Genomic DNA, 23,562 nt, shown 5'->3' with positions numbered 1-23,562 from the left:
GGCTCCATTTTAGGGCCAGTCCTCTTCAATGTTTTTATAAACAATTTGGATGTAGGACTAGAAGGTGTTTTGAGCAAATTTTCTGATGACACCAAACTTGGAGGAGTTCTTGACTCTGCTGAGGGTGGAAAGGCCTTGCAGAGAGATCTGGACAGATTGGAGAGCTGGGCAATCATCAACCGCATGGTTTAACAGGTCCTGCACCTGGGATGGGGCAACCCTGGCTATATGTACAGACTGGGCGATGAGATGCTGGAGAGCAGCCCCACACAGAGGGAGCTGGGGGTTGTGGTTGACAGCAAGTTGAATATGAGCCAGCAGTGTGCCCTGGCAGCCAGGAGGGCCAACCATATCCTGGGGTGCATCAAGCACGGCATTGCTAGTTGGTCGAGGGAAGTGATTGTCCCACTCTACTCTACGTTGGTGCGGCCTCACCTCGAGTACTGTGTGCAGTTCTGGGCACCACAGTACAAAAAGGATGTAAAACTGTTGGAGAGTGTCCAGAGGAGGGCGACGAAGATGGTGAAGGGCCTAGAGGGGAAGACGTATGAGGAGCGGCTGAGGTCACTTGGCCTGTTCAGCCTGGAGAAGAGGAGGCTGAGGGGGGACCTCATTGCAGTCTACAGCTTCCTCGTGAGGGGGAGTGGAGGGGCAGGCGCCGATCTATTCTCCTTAATCACCAGTGATAAGACCCACAGGAATGGTGTCAAGCTAAGGCAGGGGAGGTTTAAGCTAGATATCACGAAGAGGTTCTTCACCAAGAGGGTGGTCACACACTGGAACAGGCTCCCCAGGGAAGCAGTCACTGCACCAAGCCTGTCTGAATTTAAGAAGTGTTTGGACTGTGCACTTAGTCACATAGTCTAAAATTTTGGGTAGACCTGTGTGGTGCCAGGAGTTGGACTTGATGATCCTTATGGGTCCCTTCCAACTTGGGATATTCTATGATTCTATGAAAACTTAATGCCACCATGTAAGAACTCATATTTTGGTACTGCAAATCTTTGATTCCAACTTTGCAAAGTGAAGTCTGTACTGGGGGATTCATTCACTAGGTTAATCACAGTGACTTCAGTGATTTAAGCTATGATGGGCTTGAAATGTTTCCCGCCCAGAGAAAAAGAACAGGATTAACACAATAAACCAAGGCTGCAAACCGTTAATGTTCCAGAGATGGGAAAGAAGGGATGTTTTTGTAGATGATGGGGCAGTTAGTCCAACAGCAGCAGCCTTGGTGCAGTTCAACAAGCAGAAGGCTCAAACTCACCTTCTGCTCACCTAACCTCTGGCAGTCCCTGCAGGAGGGAGGCACTACCCAGCTTCCCTTCACCACGCTAAGTTTAGTGGAAAATACTGACATGACCATGCAAAAACATCACACTGCCGGTGCACGCTGAAGGAAGACGTGACAGCGGGAGGGGGCTGAAGGAAAAGTGGCCAGCCCCTTGACTTCTACACAGAACTGAGAGAGGGAGTTAAGTGAATCTTATCAAGTAGAGATAGAGCGCTGACGGCATTAAACTAGGATGCTACTTAGTGTCTTTGCTAACTATGGTGCACTGTGCAAATTAACTAAAGCAAGAAGCCTTGGGCCCCTTACCAAGGTCAGTCTCCTAATAAGAGTGTGAGCCTATTTTAAGAAGCTGGTAGAAACTGGTCCTGCGGATGGACAAGAGCCAAGGAGCAACTGAGTCTGCACAAGGACAAGAGATCAACTAGCGGTGATGAGGAAGAGTCATCAGTCTTCATCCCCACGACCCCTGACGACCATCACCAGAATACACTGTGCAAGTGCAAATGGGAGAAGTTTATGGAAATGACTCCTTGGAACTAATTTTAATATTAAGTGGGGACAGGTTATGAATACATATAGGCACATTGTGAAACTTCACGCATATGTAACTCTTTGCTGCATATAACCATGGCAAATTGCCGCATCAGGCACGCAAGACTTTGGTGGGACTACCCCCCCGTGCTGCCCAGCGCTGAATAAACATACCTACTTCACAATTTTATTGATTCTGGAGTCCATTTTCCACAAATCAGAACCAAGGATAACCAGTACGCTGGAGGCACTCAAAAGGGGAGGTCGGTGTGGTGGCATCCTCCTCCTCCTCTTTCTCTTCTTCCTCCGCTTTCTCCTGCTCCTCTTCTTCCTCCGCTTCCTCCTGCTCCTCTTCTTCCCCTGCTTCCTCCTCCCCCCCCACCCCCCCAGCCCTCCCTCTCTCCCGGCCCTGCCCCGAGGCCCGTGGGCAGCCTCCCCGAGGCGAGGCGGGTCGTGCCGTGCCGTACCTGAGGAGGGTGTCGAGGCAGGCATCGTGCTTGTCGAGCGGGTGGCCCAGCGCGCTCTTGGGGAGCTTACTGAGCTCCTCGGCGGCATGGCAGTGCTCGGCCTGGGCGTCGCCAACCGGGTAGCTCTGCTGGATGAACTTGCACAGCGGCTTGGCCAAGTCTCCGAGGCCTTCTTCAGCTCCATCGAGATTAAGTTCGTCATGGCCGGGTAGCTCGGGGGGGGGGGGGGGGGAGGGGGGGGGGGGGGGGGAACGCGGCCCAAGGCGACTCCGACTCCTACTCCTGCTGCTGCTGCTCCGCTGCCACCCCGCACTTCCGGGATTGCCGCAAGCGCTCCCGACGCAGCGTGAGCACGCACGCACGTACGCGCGTACGCAGCCCTCCCCCCTGTCCCACCGCGTATCTTCCCAGACCACGCTTCCAACCGCCGCCGCGATGCGGGGCGGGATAGGGTCATATGTGCAACTCGTGCTGAAAATTGTCTTTTTAAATAAATTAATACATTAGTTCTCTGTGCTGGAATCGCTCCAAAAGGGTCGTGGGATCACTCATTAAAAAAAAAATAATTCATCAAAGGGCGCTGGAAGCACTTGTCAAAAGGGTGGTGGAGGTGGGGAAGGGACGGGAGCACCTCTGCTGTGAGGGGAGGCTGAGAGAAGGGGGCTGCTCTGCCTGGGGGAAAGGAGGCTCAGGGGGCTCTCATACATGTCTATAAATGCTTCCAAGGGGATCTCATCAATATCTGTAAATATTTGAAGGGAGGGTGAAAAGAGGATGGAGCCAGGCTCTTGTCAGTGGTGCCCAGTGCCAGGACAAGAGGCAATGGGCACAAACTGGAACAAAGAAGGTTCCTCTGAACATCAGGAAACACTTTTACTCTGTGCAGGTGACAGAGCATTGGCACAGGCTGCCCAGAGAGGTTGTGGAGCCTCCTCCTTGAAGATCTTCAAAAGCTGCCTGGACATGGTCCTGGACAAGCAGCTCCAGGTGTCCCTGCTTGAGCAGGGAGCTTGGACCGGGTGGCCTCCAGAAGCCCCTTCCCACCTCAAACCATCAGCAGTTCCATGAAATCTCTCTCCTGGTGCTAAAGGGCATTTTCACGTGTTTCTGTGGCTGAGGATATGTCATGCACATTGTGCTAGCTTTCTGCTGAATCAGCCCTGTGTGGCTCAAATACGCAAGGCAGGCAGACTGTGAGGCTTGCTCGAATGACAGCTGAAAAGGAATGTTTGATCTTTTTTCTTGTTCCCCATGTCTTGTTTCAGACAGCTAAAGTTGTGAGCCTTCTATTTTCTTACTGCTTAAGCCATGAGTGATGATACCATAAAAGGGAATGGTAAAAATATTTTTAAAATGGGGTTAAAGGGTTTGCTCTGCATCTCACATTTTGCTACAAACTGATCACGAGTTCTGCTATAAAATCGGTGATTATTTCCTATTTGGAGGTGAACTACGCCAAAGAGGGTGACCTTCTTTGTTATCTGATGAATGTCAGAGAAAGGGGGTAGAGCCTGGGAAGTCTGCCCTAGCTGCTGCTGTTGCCACTGTTGCCACTGGGACGGGCAGCTCCTCCAGCATTAGCAGCTGCTGTACGCAATCCAGAGCTGCAGGTCACTGGCACAGGGGAGGAGGAGATGAAGTCATCTTCCTGCTGCTGCTTGCACGGGCCGAGTGGTGAGCCAGTTATTCACAGCCTTGCCACCTTGCTTCTGCCGCAAACCTTTACTGCATTCACAAAATAAATAAATAAATAAAAATAAAAATATATGTTACCATATGTTATATCTGGTGTATATTTATATAAATGTGTTGGTGCCCCACACAGAGTAAACGCCTCAATCAATTTCTCATAGCTGAATCCAAAACACATAGTAGTTGACTTGATTTTACATTTAAAAAAAAAAAAAAAAAAGTAATTTTATCATACAATGAATACAGAAAGTAAGCTGTCCGCCCTTAGTCATATCTTGGTATGTGACTTCCTCACTGCTTTTTTTCCCCAGGTTTTATTGCCCCATAAGCATTCAGTCTCTGCACTTGTAAGCATTCAGTCTCTGAGCCTGAGTCAGACTTGACCTGACGGCATTTTCCAGTCCCAGGGAACACCTCTATCCTCACAAGCTCAGATCCTGATCAGCCTCAAGATAGAGTCAGCCAGGCTGTTGCTTCCCTGTTTCCAGCATCAACACCTTATGGGGTATAGTTAGCCTACACATCATTACACAATGCACAGCTACCTATATATGGGAGACAGAGGCCATTAATACTTCCCAGCATAACAGTCATAAACACGGAAAGGGTGTGAACAGGGAAGGGCAGAAACTGCAGCCATGAGATCATAGTTTTACTTTGGAGCCCCGGTGACCTTTAGATGATGTTGCTTAACACATTCAACCACCAACACAGCACAGAAATTTCACTTTGTTTCCAAGTAAGTTACCAGAATTTCAAACATACAGGTAATTTGCTTCTTTCCCATGGATTTCTTGTCAGTAGTAGTCCCCTAATGCACTTGTTCTCATTATTACAATCATAATAAGCTTTAATGACTTGTCTCCTTGTTACCTCTGACCAGTTAAGTACTATTTCCCAATTTAGTGTGAAGAAGCCACATTGTCAGTAGTTAGCAGTGCAGGGTGCATAATCTACATCTTCTGACTCAGAGTCCTGTGCTTTACAACAGACATACTTCCTTCTTCAAGAGATTTATGCTAGTGTCTAAAGGAACCAGTTTAAAATGGCTTTCCCCTAAAATGTTTGAAATAATGCAGCATAAACAAGTTAGCCGTATTTAAGTACTACCAAGGTCACTGATATATTTAATTTTGGTGTAGACAGATGCCTCCTGGGAGGCGTGGGCTCCTCAAGTGCCTTACTAACTGCCACAGTGCTAACACTGTGCTGGGGCCTGTACAGGGTGCACCCGCTCATGTCTGAGCTCAGAACTGGGAGACAGACACAGACTGCTAGCTTTTGGTCAAAGGGAATGTTCCTTTTGAGAGGATAAATTTCTTAGTCAGACCTCTCAAATCTTAATAATTTTTCCACCACACTCAAGATCTGTCAATGAAATTTCTCCATAATCAGGACATGGAAACATTCCTACCCTTTCCTTGAAATTCAGCACTCTACCTGTTATGTCAACATGTAGAGGATCAGTCCCAATTTTCCTGAATTTTGATTTATTAGGGTTTTATATTTCTCAAAGGTGAGGAGAGACCTGAAACAGAAGATAAACTGATAGCAAACTCGGTCAGGCAGAGGCCATGCTCGTTGTTGTGCTTGCAGTGCCACGTTCACAAGAACACTCTAAATACCACCCTCCTGCTGTTCCAGCACTGAATAAGAAAAACACATCTTCAGTCTAAATTCCAAGTGTGATACAGGTCAGGAAGAAGCCAGAGAATGGAGGACAGGGAAAACAGGTCTAAATCAGTACTGTCAGTGCTCTCACTTAGGCTAAACGTTGTATCATGGTGATTCCAACAAAGTTGCATTTCAAGCACAAACTAAATAAAGATAGTAAGTACGTCTTTTACTTGAAGAGAGAGTGCTGGCATAATGAAATAGAATAAGAAGAGCATCAAATGTGTAGCTGGTGGCAAGGAAAAGAAGCTAGTGGATGAAATAAATATCAAGCAGGAGCAAAAGCAGGCATCAGAGAAGGTTGAAGATAGAGGTGAAGTAATATTAACTTAGATCAGATATGAAAGACAGAGAGGTTATGCAAGGCCTGGAAATTGTTGACCTAGGTAAATAATTTTACATGATGCATTGTAGATGGTCTAGAGTGGAGCAAGCAGGGAATCCAACCAGCATTAATACAGTGTTTTCCATATGTGGTTACAAAAATATTAGCTACGAGGCCAATTAGAGTGCAGCTTACCTAGAATTTTCCTCAAGTCTTAGCAGGCTTCAGAAATACGCCATATTACCGATCACATAACAATAGCACCTGTATTTGTTAGACAAGTACACCACATTAACAAGAAGAAATAGTTTTTAACTGTCCTACATCATGTTATGTGGTATTGGGTCCTCATAATAAGCACCAAAATCATTGCTAAATTATATATCCTATTAAAAATTTGTGGTAGAATTATGTTCCACTCAAAAGATTTATAATCCTATATTTTTAAAACATGGTTATCTTTTCCTGGTTACACTATTCATATCACTGTGATTTTAGAAGATTTACAAAGTAGAACAGCTTGTAGAAGACAGCAGCAACATACATTACTAAATAGCTGAGAGGCTATTAAAACATCTCACAGAAGCTGAAGGTCAGGATTAGCACAAGACATGTCAATATAAGCATAAAATGCTTCTTGCAATGCATTGAATAAAACTGCTTTCTGTTTACTTATATCGTCATAGTCCTATATACTTTATACTAAGGTAAAGTCACACTCTGCCTCCAGATACACGCTTTCTACTTAAAAAGATGAAATGTTTGCATAAGAAATTATCTCGATACCAGGCAAAGCATAAATGTGCACTGCTATAGATACACTGATACACGTCAGTATATCTGTGTTTGTGAAGATACTTACCTTGAGGGGCAGTTATGCATGAGGAGAGGCAATATCATTGTGATTTAATGCTGGACATATGCACAGCCATTTACTGAGTCCAACCTTGCATATCATTTTCTGAAAAATCCAAAGTCATGCATGATTATTTGACTTAGACTTTGGCCTGAAAACTCTGTAGCCAACACTTTGGTGTGGTGTTTATGGTGTGTGGTTTGAAAAATGTCCACAGCCTTCCTCTGAAAGTTTGTTGAAAGAAGGAAAAAGATTTGTTCTATCTTTGTTCAGCATTGAAGTGTTGATGTTACTCAGTAAACTGTTAATTCAATTTTGCATATGTAAATTACATATTTTAAAATAATTTTTACCCCTAGGTATGTAAAACAAGGTACCTGTCGTATTGCTTTAGAAGCAGGTGAAAAATTGAATGTCTGCTTTTTGTGATAATGGGCTAAATTTTGCATTACATTGCACTTATTCTTGCTATGAACATTTCCTTGAACTGTCATAGGATTTCAGAACCCCAACAGGAGATGGATAGCATTCTTATGTTATCACATCTTTAATTAAAAGTTAAAAGAATAAAGGATTAATGACCTCAAAACAGAAGCTCTTCCAATACATCATTCCCCTAACTGTGCTGTGGTTTTACTGCTTCCAATTTTAAAATAAGAAACAAATTAAAATTAAATATGTGTTTTTTTAATTCATGCCAGAATAGAGACAAGTTTTTGATTTTACAAATTGCTCTTACAAACTTGGCCAATTAAGCTGCCCCTTAAGATCTGAAAGCCAGAAAGTTTTCACTTAAATCTTCTTAATTTTTCAATTAAAAATTAAGTCAATAATGGGAAGTAAGAAAATAGATGACAGATAGCTGGGTAACTTTCAATCTCTTAATTATTGCAATACAGGGTGTACCTAAAGTGACAACTTTGTTTTATTCATAGTAAAATATTGCTTTCTTTATTTAAAGCATTTTATTTAACATTTTATAAAAAAATAATGTCTGAATACATGATCAATCCAATTCAAATATTTTTGCATCAAAGTAGCCTTCAAAGAAGCAGAAAATAGTATTTTCCTTTGTTGGTGTTTTACAACGTGTGATTAAATTTTATATTATATTTTGCCCGTATATTTAATGAAAAAAAAAATGCCTTTTCCTGTTTATGACATAGCAAGTACAAAGTTAGACTAGAAGACTCCATGTTTAATTTGAAGACTAGGAGGTTTATTACATTGAAGATATGAAAGAAATTACATATGCTTAATTGAGGAAGATCCTTTATAAGTCATCTTTCACTTAGCATTTATTTTAATAGTATTTTCTATTTGAAGTATTTCTTATGCTGAAACATAATATTCAATTAGAAATCACTTCACATAGCTTGAAATAGGTCTGGAATGGACGTAGGTAATTAGGCAGTCAGTCATTATACAGCATCATGTGTGCTAGCATAGAGAGATCACATCTTGCTATGTGGAGCAAGTGAGACGGTAAATAAGATCTTGACAGAAATACCTTCACTTGAAGTTCACCCAAAAAGCACTGCTGAAATTCGGTTCTTTGGTTGTAAGGTCTCTTTTTATGGCGAGTGGGGGGTTCACACCGCTAAGCTGTACACTAGCCCTCTGTACAGACAGCGAAGGATTATATTTTCAGCACTTCAAGTAGGGAAGAGCCTGTAGTAAGTCGAATATCGACAAGTCCCTCACTGCACGAGGCAGCCTTCTATTTTGAGAAGACCATCATCACCGTTTTTCCCCCGATGGAGACAAGCCTGTTGCTCACGTGTGAGGCAGGAAGCATCTGTCCTCTAGCTGGGGGCATCTGCCTCTGCTACTGCCACTAGCTGCCATGACCGGCCAAATGTGTAGTGCAGCTCCTCCCTTGTTGCTGCGTTATTCGCCACCTACGCATTGGGACAAGCAACGTGAGGCTGTGCTCTGCCTACTCAGTAAAGTTGCAGGGTTTTACAAGTGTGGTGTTAAATCCAACACCAGACCTCCTTTTGAGCATGCTCCTATGGACCTGTCCTCTGTGTCCCTGCCCATGCACATTGCCATTGGCACTGCGTGGATGAAATCTGTTACGCAGAAAGGAGCTCACAGTCAGAGGGTAGAGCCTGCCGTACTGCTGGGGCAGTATTCAGAGACAGCAGCAGGGGCCAAGGCCTAATTCAACGTCCAAGGAGGGTGGCAAGGATGCAAAGAGAAAAGAAAGAACCTGATTTTAAAGCTGTAAATATCAAGGTTTCTCCATCTAGTGTGTGAGTTAAATGAACTGCTCCCCACGAACGCAGTAGAGGAAAAACAGGAATGTGGGCCCAATTTGGTGGAAACAACTCCACAACAGTCTGAGACCTTGAAAAAAAGGGCAAAGATCAAACAAAACACAGAAGACCCTGAGAGCACGGCTGTTCCATGGCCCATGCAGGGAGGGGTTTGTGTTTTTTCCCAGTTCAAGATATCTCATTAACGCCCGCACTGCCGGTCTTACAAAGAGCCACCACTAATAACAATATAGGGAATCAACTTCTGAAAGCAGCAAAGATCATTGTATCCTGCTGTTAAACTTGCCATAATATCAGGCTTTTATCTTACACATTCCAAAGGTAATGAATCAGAACAAAGTTTCTGTTACATAATGTAACAAAAGCCAGTACAGACAACTCTTTTGCAAAGTTTTGTGCAGCCACAAAAACCCAGGGATGGCAACAGGATTTGCCAACAACACTGCCAGAGGATTCCTCCTAAAAATGCTTGCTTTGCAATGTTCAAAGGAGAAAGGATATCCAAGCTCAGACTGGCACAGACTTCAAAAAGTAAGATGCAAAAAATGTGGTTTAATCTATTTGATTGTTCTACTGGCCATACATGGACATTTGTGGTGCAGGCAGGCTTCAAAATGCAGCATTAGCAGCGTGCTCGAATTGCATGGAAAAAGTGAAGGGGAGGATGGTTTGATCAAGGGCATTTTTATAGTACGTGTCTTTTTCTAAATCTTTTTCTTTTTTTCCTTTTTTTTTTTTTTTTCATGAAAGGAGATAAGTGTGACTAGAGTTGCTTTTAATCATGCTAGGACATCCACAGGACATCACAGAATCTGACTCAGACATTAAAGGAGAGAGTTTGAGAGACACTGGATGAGCCATCTTGTGTTTGGGGACTGCACTTCAGCCAACAATGCCTTTGCAGAAGTTATATAAATTAGGGCAGATTCTAGTCCACTGGTTGTCACATATATGATTCATCCTGGCATGACATATCTGGACATACCTTGATTAATACCAGGAGGTAAAATGTTACTGTAAGGAATTCAGCATGCAAATTATGCTCTGCAAAGCTCAGAAGATTATCCCTAGTACTCACCTCTTCAATTCCCAAATTCCCAGGTTTGTCTGCCTGGCATTCTCTCTGATGTTCCTGGACGTTCTTAATGGCATGTGGGCAAACTGAAATGTGTGTAATGAGTTGCTTTTAAAGGAAAAAAAAATCAGTTTTCTTAACTGTGATATTCTTCTCTGTGAAATCAGACAGATATTCATTTGATTTGTGTATGCAAAATTTCTTCCATTCATGCTGATTGGTATAAACTGTGATGTAGCATTCCTTTCAAACTAGTAAGCCTGGCAGCTTAAAACTGTTTCCTCTACTTCCAGATACAGAGATGTTGACATGCACAAATAAGATATTTCAAGAAATACAAGATAGTATATTCCTGCTTCAAATATTATGTCTAAATGAATGTTTAATTACTATCCATTCTTCATGCAGGTATGACAGGTTTATCAGCAGCCACTTTTGCAATCAGCCAGCACTACCTACAAGCTACTTAGCTAGGCATTTGACAATGACTAGGCATAACTGATAGAAAATTGTCCTTGGAGTCACTCTGGGACAGCAAGTGAATTTCACAGTGTCTCAAAGTAAAAAGTGCAGAATAACAGCTGATTTACCAGCAGAATCCTTCACATTTCTGAAACTCCAGTAACACCAGATATACATGCATCTGTCTACTTTCAGGCTTGTGTTTTTTTATATTCTGTCTCTACCTCTATGTCTACATTTATTTCTAGCATCTGTGTCTTCCACTTTTAACAGAGTTCAAAGACTACACTCAGATTGGTTAGCTGAAAGTGAATCATCATAGCAGGTCAGTTCATTTTCGCATGGCATGTTTTGCTCTGTCTCATGACTGTCACTTTTTCCATTTCAATCTCACCAGTATTACCTGTTTGGCATGGTAGTTTATCAGTCATTAATGAGGTACCTATTTTCAGATGAAAACAGCTGAAGAATTTTTTCCTTTACTATGTAGATGATTCAATATGATTTTCATTCAACACACCTAGTGCTTATATGCTAATTATTTAGATGCTCTCTTTTATTGCCCACGGTAACCATGCCTGTTTGTACAGAACTCACATAAGGTCTAAATACATATGCATTGTCTCCAAAAAACAGCTCAGTGAGAGAGAGGAGAAATTTTACTTATGATGTACTGTTTGTTAAGAGGAAAGACAAAAACAAAAGAGGAAGCCTTCAGGCTTCTTTCAAAAGTGCTGCAACTGTACCCAGTAATTTATACTCTCGGGCTGGAGCAGCATGCCAACGCTGTATCTTGTCACCAGCAAACACAAAGTTTGCTCCAACTTGCTTCTCCTCCTGTTTCCTCACATACTCACACACAATAAAACGTGTCTGAGAATGGCACATTAGCCAGATTACATGCAGAGAAACAGAGGAATTAGGAATGTTGGCACTTCAGGAAATGGCAAAGGGAATGCTGCAAGGAATGGAGGACTGTTGGGCAATCATTGCAAGCTGAGGTGATGACTCAGAATACTTGTTGTGAAAAAGCATCACATTCTGGGTGTCCCAATTAAGTCAACTTCAATTTTTTTTCCAGCTTTTACTTGCTCAATGAGGGACATTGAGAGTGTGCTTGTATTTCTGTAATACCTGTTATATTACTATAGGTATTTGCAGGGGTCTCTGCAAAGATTTAGGAACACTTTGTAAATGCTAGTTAAACTAGGCAATAATTGAAGCAATTACACACTAATAGACTTGTCTTAAATATAGGACAGAAGTGATTTGCTGGAAGAACTCTCATTCCAGGCCCAGGAGAAGAACCAGGGACTTCTGTTTTAGTAGATTTCATTAATACATTATGGCTGTCATTGTCTCTCCCCTTTCACTTCTCTTCACATTCCTGAAAAAAACTGTACCACAAGAGGTTTTCCTAACTAACGAAGAAATTACTAGGCTGGTAGTATTTGCTAAGGACCTTTCAGTGAGTAAGCCAGCACGAAAGCAGTCTGAGGTGTGGCCAAGATGTTCTTCAGTACTTCTTGTGCATAGTGCTGAAAAGTCCTATGGGAAACAGCAATTATGGTACAAGTTAGGGCAACTCTTAGGGTGGCTGGAATGTTTCCAGGGACCAAACAGGCCTGTGGCAACTTCAGAATGGAGATAACTACATATTTCTTATATCTGAGAGGATCTAATCTGCCTGACATTGTCTAAGTTTTCCTGTGTTTCTCTTACTGTGCTTCAGAGAAGACTCAGTCATGGGACACAAGGCTGCTGCTTGAAGTACTGTACATGCAAATTTAAAAAAAAAACAACTGTCTGAAACAACACACAGTGGCAAAGAGCCAGCAGATGAAGATAGGCCGAAAGGTCCAAGGTTACTGATCTAACACACCATGCAGATTCCTGACATAGCCCCAACGGAACTAGTTCCCAAACTAGAAACCTGTACAAGCACAGCCCCAAGCCAACTCATTTTGTATCTCAGCGTAGTATATGGAGGGTTACAGCACAGAGGTAGCTTTAATGCCACATTGTGCAATCCACAATTCTGTTACTATCTGTGAACAAAATGCACTTTTCCCCTTCTATCTTAAAAAATCATTTATAGGAGGGAATGAAAAAGTTTTTAAAGACCATTACCATGTAAATGTTGTTTCCACCCTCACCCTCAGCACTGCCTAAATAAATAGGGCATACTAATAAAAGTGAGAAGAAGCTCATTTTTTCTAGCCACAAGGTAAAGGTAAAAATAATAATATTCATGCGCCAGGCTTTTGATTTATTTCCTGAGAGTGGTAGTGTGTATTATGAATCTACTACCAACTGCAAATGCCATGGTGACAAAATTCACCTCAGAGTAAAGAGATTACACTGTATAAAGCTATGGTGCATTAATTTAATATCTGATTTTCTCCTTGTTGCAGGATCAACTTTGTACTTATGACTACTGATGTGAAATAAAATGCAGTGACCAGAAGTCATTTGAAATTAAGCCAGATTTTATTGTATAATGGATTTTACCAGTGTGGGTGAAAAACGGGACTCTTAAAACTGACTACTAGTTAGTGGTTATGGAAAGAAAGTCAATCTGCAATTAAACTACAATGGTGGTACGTTAAATAAGACTGAGTAATGGCAGTTAAACTTACTTAATTAAATCTAGAAGATACTTAAAGATACTGATACTTATCAGTAACAGTTTTATGCTGAAACCATATGATGAGTTTTGATTTGATTACTCTCAGAAGGCCCACGGTTCTACAACTCTTCAGGCAAAACACCTACTGAGATCCATACGCTGGTAAAGAGAGATTACAGACACGTTTTGAAGTCAAAAAAAGACAGTCTGGATTCAAGCAAGGATTACATAGCCACTGCATAGTTCTGTGTGATACTGTCTGTGTTATCTTTTGATGGGGGGTGCCTCTTCACGGAAAAATACTGTTTGGATTAAATATTTGTTTACATGGAGTTCTGGAAAAAATTACAGCTCAGGAAAACTTTCTGTGATAATTCCGTTCTTGGATTTTCATGCAATGAACATGTCTTGACAGGGAAGGTGTGGAGTCTACTTGCAGCTATATTTTGTGGTACGGGTTCTGTGGTCTCAGCTGCATCACGTAAACACACTGTGCACTGCCAGAAGCCCTGACTCCCCACTATCCACTGTTTCTGCACACCCCGAGACATTGAGAGAGAGTAACCCAGTGAAGCCAGCAGAGCATCCTTCTGGCAGCACCCACCAGTATGCACAGCCAGGAGATCTGGGCCAGTCTGGTCTCGAGAGTACTGCTGCTGAGACAATGTATGGCAACAGGACCATGCCACAGCCTGCACCACCAGCACATACCTTCACCTGTGATGTGCTTCTTCACATTTTCTGCCACTCAGATGAGGTGTTCCCCCTCATTTTCTGTGCTGACCACACTGTCCACGAGACACAAGAGAGGACCTCATTTCACATGCCAGCTCCAGAAGGTCTAAGTGTTTGGTGACCACTGGATGCAGAGTCTGCCTTGTGCCTACGATAACAAGCAGAAAGTCACGCTGGTGGCAGACAAGCACAACTACAGCAGCTATACCTGTGCTCTCGCTTTGGCTTTCACCCATGGCTGCAGACCTTCCTCCAGCAATGCCAGCTGACTGACTACCAAACCCTGGGATGCCAAGCACTGCCTAGCAAGATGCTGCCGCAGAGCCTGCAGCAGTAGCACGGTGTGCCTGGGTGCTTTGTTTAATATACACACGGGTGTCCAGCTGGCTGATAGGTGCCAGATTTCTAAGTATCTGCAAGATACTCTAAAACCAGACAGTGGGAGGCATAATTTAGGTTTTGGGTGGTTTCTGAAGAACAGGGGACCAAATCAATGCAGCATTGTTCTCTAGAGCTGACTGTGATAGCCTCTATTTGGGTATAGCTTATGCTAGTAAGGACAGCAAAAGTATTTTTTTCTTGAAAAATATTTGCTTTTGGGCCTGACCAGGAACATGGTCATGAAACCACACAAATACCATGTTTCCAGAAATGGTGCCTTGGAGGCAGCTTCTGTTTTGCATGCTCTCACATCTTTAAATGCATGAGATTGCACAAATACTCCAAAAATGCTTTCAAAAACCAAAGATGTGTTTTCTTTTTTTGACATACCTATAGCATATCCTTATGTGTGGACATCCCTATAATAGTCTGGAAGCACTCTGCAGCTTGAACATGGATAGAATAACCTCGAACACAGTGTAGGCATAGCCAACATCTGTTTCATTCTCTAGGCTCAAGTTAACATTTTGCAAAGCAGCATCAAGATATCAATTACATTGTACCAAAGAGGGAAAATATCACCCTTGTAGTCTGACCCATTGAAATCCAGAGAGCATGGTCCTTGTGAAACTCCTAGAATCCCAGAGAAAAGAAAGGAGTGCTGCAAAATGCCAGGAACGTTGCAGCTTCAGTAAAAGCCTTCTCAAATAGAAAGATCTGATTGACTGAAGTGTTTGCTTGAAGAAATAAAATGGATAATCCAGAAGTGGTTTCCTTTCATCATACATACTTTAAGCAAATCGGACTGGGAGAACAACACATTCTTATCCTCTGTTGAAGAATGTCTTGATTTTTTTTTTCCAAAAATACATATAACTGGATGCTAGTTCTGAAAATGTCATCATGCCCTAGGATTGCTTGAATAAATAAGGGGAATTGTAGCTATTGCCAAGATGTTCTTCATTCCTATTTTTGGGCATACTTCTGAAATTCATTCTTAAGCAACACTCACTGCAATCAAGGGAAGTTGTGCTTAGGTAAGGACTGACACTAAGCCTCATCACAGCAGGATTTTCTGGATTTCTGAACTTCAGCCCAAATCTACAGCTCAAGTCATGAAGCTTCTCCTTACACTTAAAATGGCCCACTGCAAAACCAGAGAGATGAACAAAAGTGAACTGTGGGTGGAAAACTCTATGTTGAAATTTTAGATGTTGTCATTCAGGTCCATCTCAAAATTAAATCAGTAGTTCGGGTGGACTGGTTCTACTGCTCTTGCTCCTCCTCTACCATATAGCTCTGGGACTGAAGTGGGATACAAGTGCTCATACTTGTATCAACACCAGAAACTTAAAGCATTTAAGACAAAGCAACACTGCCATTCTTGTACACATGAAGAAGCATGTATTTTTACACTCAAGAAAAAAAAAAAAAGAGAGAGAGAAAAAGTATATATTGGGGAAAGAATTTAGCTTATTTTAATTATGGCCAAAGAACCAAAGACTCCAAATTTGCCACTAAATCCACAGGGGTCTGACTGCTGGTGCTGGAGGCCGGTGCTGATGGGATGTAGCTGTGTCACCTTGGGTTAGACACCTGTGAGGAGCCATGCTGAGGGCTTCTTCCCCCTTTCTCTTGAAAGTTGCATTTCAGCTCCAGCTCTCACCCCCAGCTGTGCTCGCACCCCAGTTGTGTACCTGCGCCAGCCAACTGGCTTGACCTCAGACCTGCTTTGTGAGTACAGACTTGTCTGGCTGTGGCTGTCCCTGGGTGCTGCCACGGAATCTGCTTTGCTTGCCCTGCTCCATCACTTGGGCCGGCGTAGCTTTGCCAGTGGTGAACCTAGAGGAACATCTGCTTGGTGTGAGGATGCTTGGTATGTTATTGAGACCTAAAAATGGAGAAATAAAATAATTAAAATTAAAATGGAGAATTAAAAAATGGTTTATTACACAAAACTGGCCACTGTCTCCAAATTGCTATTATTTTAGCTTAGGCTCTGCAGTCTTTTCCTTCCTGAAAGACTGGGCTGTAGACTGCCATGTAAACTAGTTTAAAACCAGCCAATGTGTTTAAAACAAGCAGGTATCTAAACTGGGTTAAGTCTGGCTGTAGACGGTGGTTGGCTAATCACTCCCATTTTCATACAGCCTCAATTCTTTTCGAGTGCTTGGCATGACATCAGTGAGAATGAATAGACTGGAAGGTGTAGGCATCTGCTGCAAAGGTGGACATGCAGTGTGCTGGAGACAGGCAGTGCTGTGTATCTGTTGACATTCTGACAACTGATACACCCATGCTCACTTATGCACTGGGCATGTGTTCTGGAAAATCCAGAGCATACAGGACTATTGTGGTTTAACCCGGCCAGCAGCTAAACACCACACAGCCGTTCGCTCACCCTCCCCCCTCCCTCTCTGGGATGGGGGAGAGAAACAGGAAAGTGAAGCCTGTGAGTTGAGATAGAGACAGTTTACTAAGACAGGAAAATAATAATAATAACAACAACAACAACAATAATAATAACAGTATTACTAATAATAATGTGTACGAAACAAGTGATGAACAATGCAATTGCTCACCACCCGTTGACCAATGCCCAGCCTATCCCCGAGCAGCCGGCCCCCCCCACCCTGGCTAGCCGCCCCTATATATTGTTTATCATGACGTCAGATGGTATGGAATACCCCTTTGGCCAGTTTGGGTCAGCTGTCCTGGGTCTGTTCCCTCCCAGCTCCTGCTGCACCCCTAGCCTGCTCGCTGGCAGGACAGAGCAAGAAGCTGAAAAGTCCTTGCCTTGGTGTAAGCACTGCTCTGCAACAATTAAAACATCAGCATGTTAACAGCGCTCTTCTCATCCTAATCCAAAACATAGCACCCTACCAGCTACTAGGAGGAAAATTAACTCTGTCCTAACTGAAACCAGGACAAGGATACATTAGCATGCAGAAATATTCGTATGCAGAAATTTTTATTTCCATGGGAATTTACTTCTAAATAGTCCAGTTATTGTGTTTAAACACTGGCAGTGAATACAAGAATGTTTGTGCTATGAATCATAAAATATTAAAAAGAGAACAAAAGTTAATTTTTCATTGAGGCATCACAGACATTATGGTTACTCAATTAAAGCAGATTAAAAAGAGTCTACTTCTGCTGCCATGAATTTGTATGATATTACTTGGGATTTTACACAAAAAGTAATATCATATATTTTTCTTGATTTGTCTATAATGAAATAATTCCCCAGCCCTGGAATGAGGACAAATGAGTTTTCTCATTGGAAAGACAGAGGCTCTAAAAGAGGAACAGAAATCTTATTCATAATCTGACTTTAAGAAATCTTGCTTGCTCAAAGTGCGTATGTATCAAATCTGTATCTTCACTTCGCTTATCATTTCCCTTCTAGAATATAGGAATGGTAAAATACCTAAACTTATTATTAAAATACAGCTAAACTGGCATCTAAATGTTGTTTTATGAATCTCAGAACTGCAACTTTATGGATTAAGGTAAATGAATATCAAATTCCTTATATGTGGGTGTCAAAAGGCATCTGCAAACATCAAATAAATTAGTGGCGGTAGAATTTACTGGAAAGCAAACTGAGGATCTACATAGATTCAGAAAATTTCAAAGAAAAGTCAGAAGTTGTTCGAAACAGGTTGTTTTTAAGGTAATTTGCATGTATATGTAAAAACGTATCACTTAAGTTCTGACAATTATATTACTCTTACTTATTTTTGTAATTTCAATTAATTAGTATTTGCACATACTTTCATTAAAAGGTCACATAAGTACATACCACAGCAGTACCTCAACCTCTTCTAAAAAAGATCAGCAAAATAACAAGCCCAAATCCTGATAATGGTCAGCACCATAGGATCTGAATCCAAACCTAGTTTTCAAAAATTGCCTGAATCTGAGTTGCTTGGATTCAAGTATTCTGTTACCTGTTTCTGATGATATGTGACTAAATATTTTATTTTATTGATGAAGCAAGCTATCTGTTGATCATTGCAACTCTATGAGTCTAACTATATTTAAACAGTCTATTTCAGAATGCATAAGACACATATACACAAAACCAACCTTACTATTTTCCCCTGTAACCCACCTTACTTTTCCAACTATTTTACCTGATTCATGGCACTGTTATTTTATAGCTGCACTTTATGGCTATTACCTCATTTTAATTTTCATTCTAAAACAGTAGCTTGGAAGATCTGGACAAACCACCTTCAGCCTTTTAACTTCAACCACAGGAAATCAGTGCACCGGCTGTATGCTTAGAAGCAACCTCCACACTCCCTTGGTGCAGAGGTACCAAAAAGTGTGACTCAGCCTCTCTCCTAGGAGACATAAAGAGCCGGTTCCAGTGACTCCACCACATTGCAAAAGAGGTTTGCAGGATTTGTGGTTGCTGCTTCAGTCCTTGATGCTGCAGAACCTCATCTTTTCACAGGAGAGGAACAGAAGGTAGGGACTTGGTGGAAGGGAGGATGTTCTGAACTTCTTTTTTCAAGCCATTTGTACTCCTCCTGCAGTGTGGGAGATAACCTGAGTTCTGAACTGTAAAGTGATTTAGTAAAAACACACCCTTCTATTGCACAGATCCTTCATATCATGCAGTTGGTCAGAGCAAATGAACGTTTTTTTTTCTAGAGCACAGATGAGTGCTTAAAATTTTTCTTATGCAGCCTCATTTACAGATATCCCCCCAAAAATACCAATTTATATTTACATCCATGCAAACCTAATAGGTTTCTATGTGAGAAGGGTGAACAGCCAAGCAAAAAATATTTCTAGCAACTGTTATCGTGGCTTCTTCCTTTTTCTGCACAGCGTTATCAGTAACAGATAGGGTAGGTAAAGTTTCAACTACGTGCCTCTGGACAGGAATGCTTGCTAAGATCTCTCAGGAAAATTCACCACTAGAGAGAGCTCTCCAGCAACCAGACAAGATTTTTCAATCTACTAAAGAAAAAGCCTATTAAAACTATGCAACTGCCAAAAAATTCATCTAGCTCACATTCGTTCCAAAATGTAAATGCACACAATTCTTTCTGAAAAACAAACAGACAAGCTATATGCTTGAAATTTTAGGTATGCATTAAACTATATGTATGAAAGGAAAACTTTCTCAGGAAGAACACTGCAGACTCATATGACAAAACCTCTCTTGATCAATTCTCGTAATGTAGGAATTACTCAAGTAATAAATGATTGCTGAATCTGGTTCTATTTATAGCAGGGCTTGCATCATAGAAAAAAATGGGGGGGGGGGGGGGGGGGGGTAGGGTAAGAAGAAAGCCAAAGCAGACGACAAATGTTTTTTTGTTTTCTTTTGTTTGTTTGTTTGTTTTTTGTTTGTTTGTTTTTCCTCTTTCTCTTCTAATTCCCATGTCGTGAGAAGTGGTTGCTTTCTGTAAATGTGAGCACAGTCTGCAGCCGTGTTGGTGTCACCAGGATGAGTGTCAACACACTATTTTTTTTCATATTGTTTAGCACGTTTGCTGTCTTGCAAGTTTCATGTATAATAAAAATGCCACGACTTGTTTTGCAAAAATAGAGATTTTGCCAGTCCATGGCCAAAATATACCCAGCTACATACTTCCCTTAATACTGCTGTGCAGTACAGTGTGTGCTGGCTACTTTTCACTTTTCAGGTCAGATGAATCAAGTGCTTTGGATCCTTTTCCAGTTCTTTTGTACTGCTGTTGAAACAGTAATATTTCGGTATTAAGGTAATTGCATCTATTTGAAAAAGCTCTTGTAAGTATTTTAACTAAAAGTTTAATTAATTTCTTTATCTTAACAAGATAGAAAATTTTATATTCATGGGCTACTGTGATGAGCTATTCCATCACAATTTTTTCCAGCTACTATACAGCAACATTACACAAATGTATTAGACACAACACAGGCATGTTGACAAACAACTCTTGATGAACAAGTTAGGTATCTCTACCACTAGAGACAAATATCTCTGCCACTGTACAGAAAGGACATACGGGATACTGAGTTATGTAGCAGTACTTTGGGTAATTACAGAAGATATCACAGACTGACATGATAATAGAGAAATGGCTACTTACAGATTAACTCTGACACTATTATCTTGATCTATGTTATTATTTTTTTCATTACCTGTATCTTTTAATTTATTCTTCCTTCTCTGTATCACACATATCAAGAAAATAGCAAATGAATCATAAAAGATTTATCAGGTTGAATTATATAATTGCAGTATCTACATGTTAAAAAATATTTGACAAAAAGGAACAAATTAATGCCTTGGAGTAACCCAGTAATCAGGCATCAGTCTGCACGCCCTCACCTCCTATTTCTGCCATCAAATTAATTTAAGATATATAAGAAAAATACCAGTCTTCTAGCTGCAACTTCTGACTCTTTCATAAACAGGCAAATGAAAATGATCTATACTAAATGTGTAATTTCAAAAACATCTATGGCACAGGCCAAAATGTAGCAAAGGTTAGAAGGCACTGAATACAGTTTTAGCACAGATACAACTGATTTCATCATCAAGGCCTTGTGACAAAAATGGGCTTTAATACTTTAACTAGCTTGCTACAGATATGGCATCATCAGAAGAACTTTCCGTAGTGCATTAATTGAATGGTATTCAGAAGATATTTATTACTTTATTATTATGATATTCTTCATCTTGGAGGGGGGAATTCAAATGATTCTTAAAAGTTATCAACGGTGATAAATTCACCTTTAAAAGTAACACATCATCATTTTAAAATTAATGTAAGAAAAGGTGTGAAATAAATACCTGTACAACACGGACAGCAAAAAATGACATATTTGAGCTTCAAAGTGCACAATATGGCACTGTTTTACCTCCTGAGAGCACTAAGAAAAACCTTGATGAAATGATCTCTGAACTATACACAGGTAAAAGCATGTGGTGGCTCCGGAATATATCCACTAAAAGAAGGGAGCTTACAATGGAAGAACTCCATCCAAGACCCAATCTCAACGCCGACCTCAAGCCCCCTGGGGCTGGAACATGATGCAGAAGCTCTGTCACAGCTGCTGAGGAATCTGCCGGGAATGTCAGGACAACTTTCTCATAGACTTCTTCAGTGCAAACTGAGGCCACGTCAACTGTAATTTACAGGAACTTTTTGAATGACTCATATTTAAATTTATCCTATTTTTATTATTATGGCCTGCACTTCCTATTTTTGACAGAGACCTTTAAATCACAGGGATTTTCAATGGATTTTTATGGTTCTTTCACTGATGGGACTACATTTTCTCTATTGGAATGATTTTTCAGAAGATGTCAGTGCGTGGAAGTAGCTTGACTGTCAGAATGACCGACAGGCACACAAAAGTTCAACAACTGGCTTGCACAAGGTCTCGGCCTGTTGAAGCTACTGCTAGGAAAAGAAAGGACAGAGACAGACTATGAGACACACTTTCTTATCAGCCAAAGGAATGAAGAGCCCAGCGTTCTTCCTCCTCAGCCTATTTCTCTGAATAATTCTTGTCCTTTTCAGAACAGGATGTTACATGCAATAATTGTGCAGCATGCTTGTATGCGGTGGGGGTGTAGAAACAGGTTTGGTGGGCAATTCAGGTTGGAAATGTGCCTCAGTGAATTAGTGTCATTTACCTCAGCTCCTAGTGTAATTGCTCTTGTTGCTAGCCAGTCATACTCAGAAGATCGAAATAAATTTTGATTCAGCATTCAGTTACGGGGTTTAATTGCTCTACAAAATATTACGCATTGTTACAAACACACCAGAGTAGTGGATTTACCCTCACATGCTTGCATATGAAAAAGAAGATTGCATTCCACAGGAAGCAATCCCCTTAACTGCAAATAAGAGGCTTTAAAAAATCTTTGGCTTGAATGAAAAAAATGCCGCCTTCTTGGAGCCTAGCCCACATCCCTGGGTATAAAGCCCACTAGGACTTTGTGAGAACATCAAACAACAAAACCATGTTCTTTGTCCAACCTGGAGTTCTGCTCTAGATGCAGAGTTAGAGTGCTACTCGTGCCTTGCCAAAAAAACAAATGCGTACCAGAAGCAAAACCAGAAGCTCTATTTGCAATATGAAAATACTGTTTGTTTGCAGAGAAAGAAATGAACCAACATTTTTTGTTCCCCCCACCCGCCAAAAAAAAAAAAAAAAGAAACTGTTCAATGTTTGGGTTTCAAAGGAAAATGTCATGATTTTACCAGAACACCTCAGCAGTAAAACATCTACCATTTTTCTAGTGTTACACCAACGTCCATCCAGTATATAAAGGCATGAGTGCTGTCAGGATGAAATACAGTAGTTTAATCTTCTGATTTTACAGCAAGGCTGTAAAAATTATTTCCTCCTGTGTTTTCTAAAAAAGTTCTTGTGACATGAAATGGAGAAAAACAAAAGCCGCATATCCCAGCATGGCTTTTTACCCTTAACATAGATGTGCGATGTTGTCTTTGGGCTGACAAAATAGTTTCAACGTTTCAAGTGTGCACTTTATTATACCTTACCCTTCCCCTCAGCTTCAGTGCCATTCACAGATTATTAGATTATCTAATCAGTTTATTTGCTTTGAATCAAGAGAAATTCAGAGAAGCTACTGCCATGAGCTTTCCACCACTTTTTTTTTGCTCAGGATTTTCCATCTTAAGAGACCAACATTAACTTGGACTACAATGAAAGGTGTTTTTCTTTCTTTGTTTGTTTGTTTTGGGGGGAGGGGGGCATTTTGTTGTTTTTGCTGTTTTTCTCCAAAGTTCATCTGGTGGACTGAAATTGTTTACAGCTCTTGATATTCTAAGAGGCCAGTACAATCTATTAACTTATTTTCTGTTTAGATAATCTTATTAGATCGGCAGTTGCTTTTGAAACTCGCAGCAAGAAAGTTACTCTTTAAACTGACAATACCGCAGAATCAGATTTTTAATGCACTGAAAAAAATATGACAATATAGACATTTATTTTTTGCTGTTTGTTTTTATATTTCTATCAGTTTCATGGTTCACATTTTCAATAAAAGGAATTCATAAATATATGCAAAAATTTCACAGCCTTTCTTAGAAAATGGCATTGCACACACAAGGCAAGAACTACTCAGCTGCATCCAAAATTATAGTTCTTTATATGTGCATGGGGAAATCC

At 41.2% G+C, this 23,562-nt stretch overlaps 1 protein-coding gene across 3 annotated transcripts in view; it reads right to left on the bottom strand.

Annotated features, from left to right (window-relative positions):
- The window catches only part of LOC125180930 (uncharacterized), a 36,340-nt gene extending 32,737 nt beyond the window's left edge, over window positions 1–3,603 (bottom strand). The window contains exon 1 of one of the 3 annotated variants that reach the window (XR_010829402.1): window positions 2,293–3,603. Coding sequence is in view for 1 of the 3 variants with exons in the window: in XM_066992382.1 (XP_066848483.1) it covers window positions 2,293–2,749 (457 nt within the window). In the remaining 2 variants the exon portion in view is untranslated. The remainder of the gene's footprint in view (window positions 1–2,292) is intronic. The other 2 variants (XR_010829404.1, XM_066992382.1) reach the window with 2 other exon arrangements.
- Window positions 3,604–23,562: the final 19,959 nt, after the last annotated feature.

This window comes from Anser cygnoides, chromosome 2 (genome assembly GCF_040182565.1).
Source record: "Anser cygnoides isolate HZ-2024a breed goose chromosome 2, Taihu_goose_T2T_genome, whole genome shotgun sequence".
Taxonomy (NCBI): domain Eukaryota; kingdom Metazoa; phylum Chordata; class Aves; order Anseriformes; family Anatidae; genus Anser; species Anser cygnoides.
The sequence above is the reverse complement of the archived record's forward strand: the minus strand, read 5'-3'. Positions and strand labels throughout refer to the sequence as shown.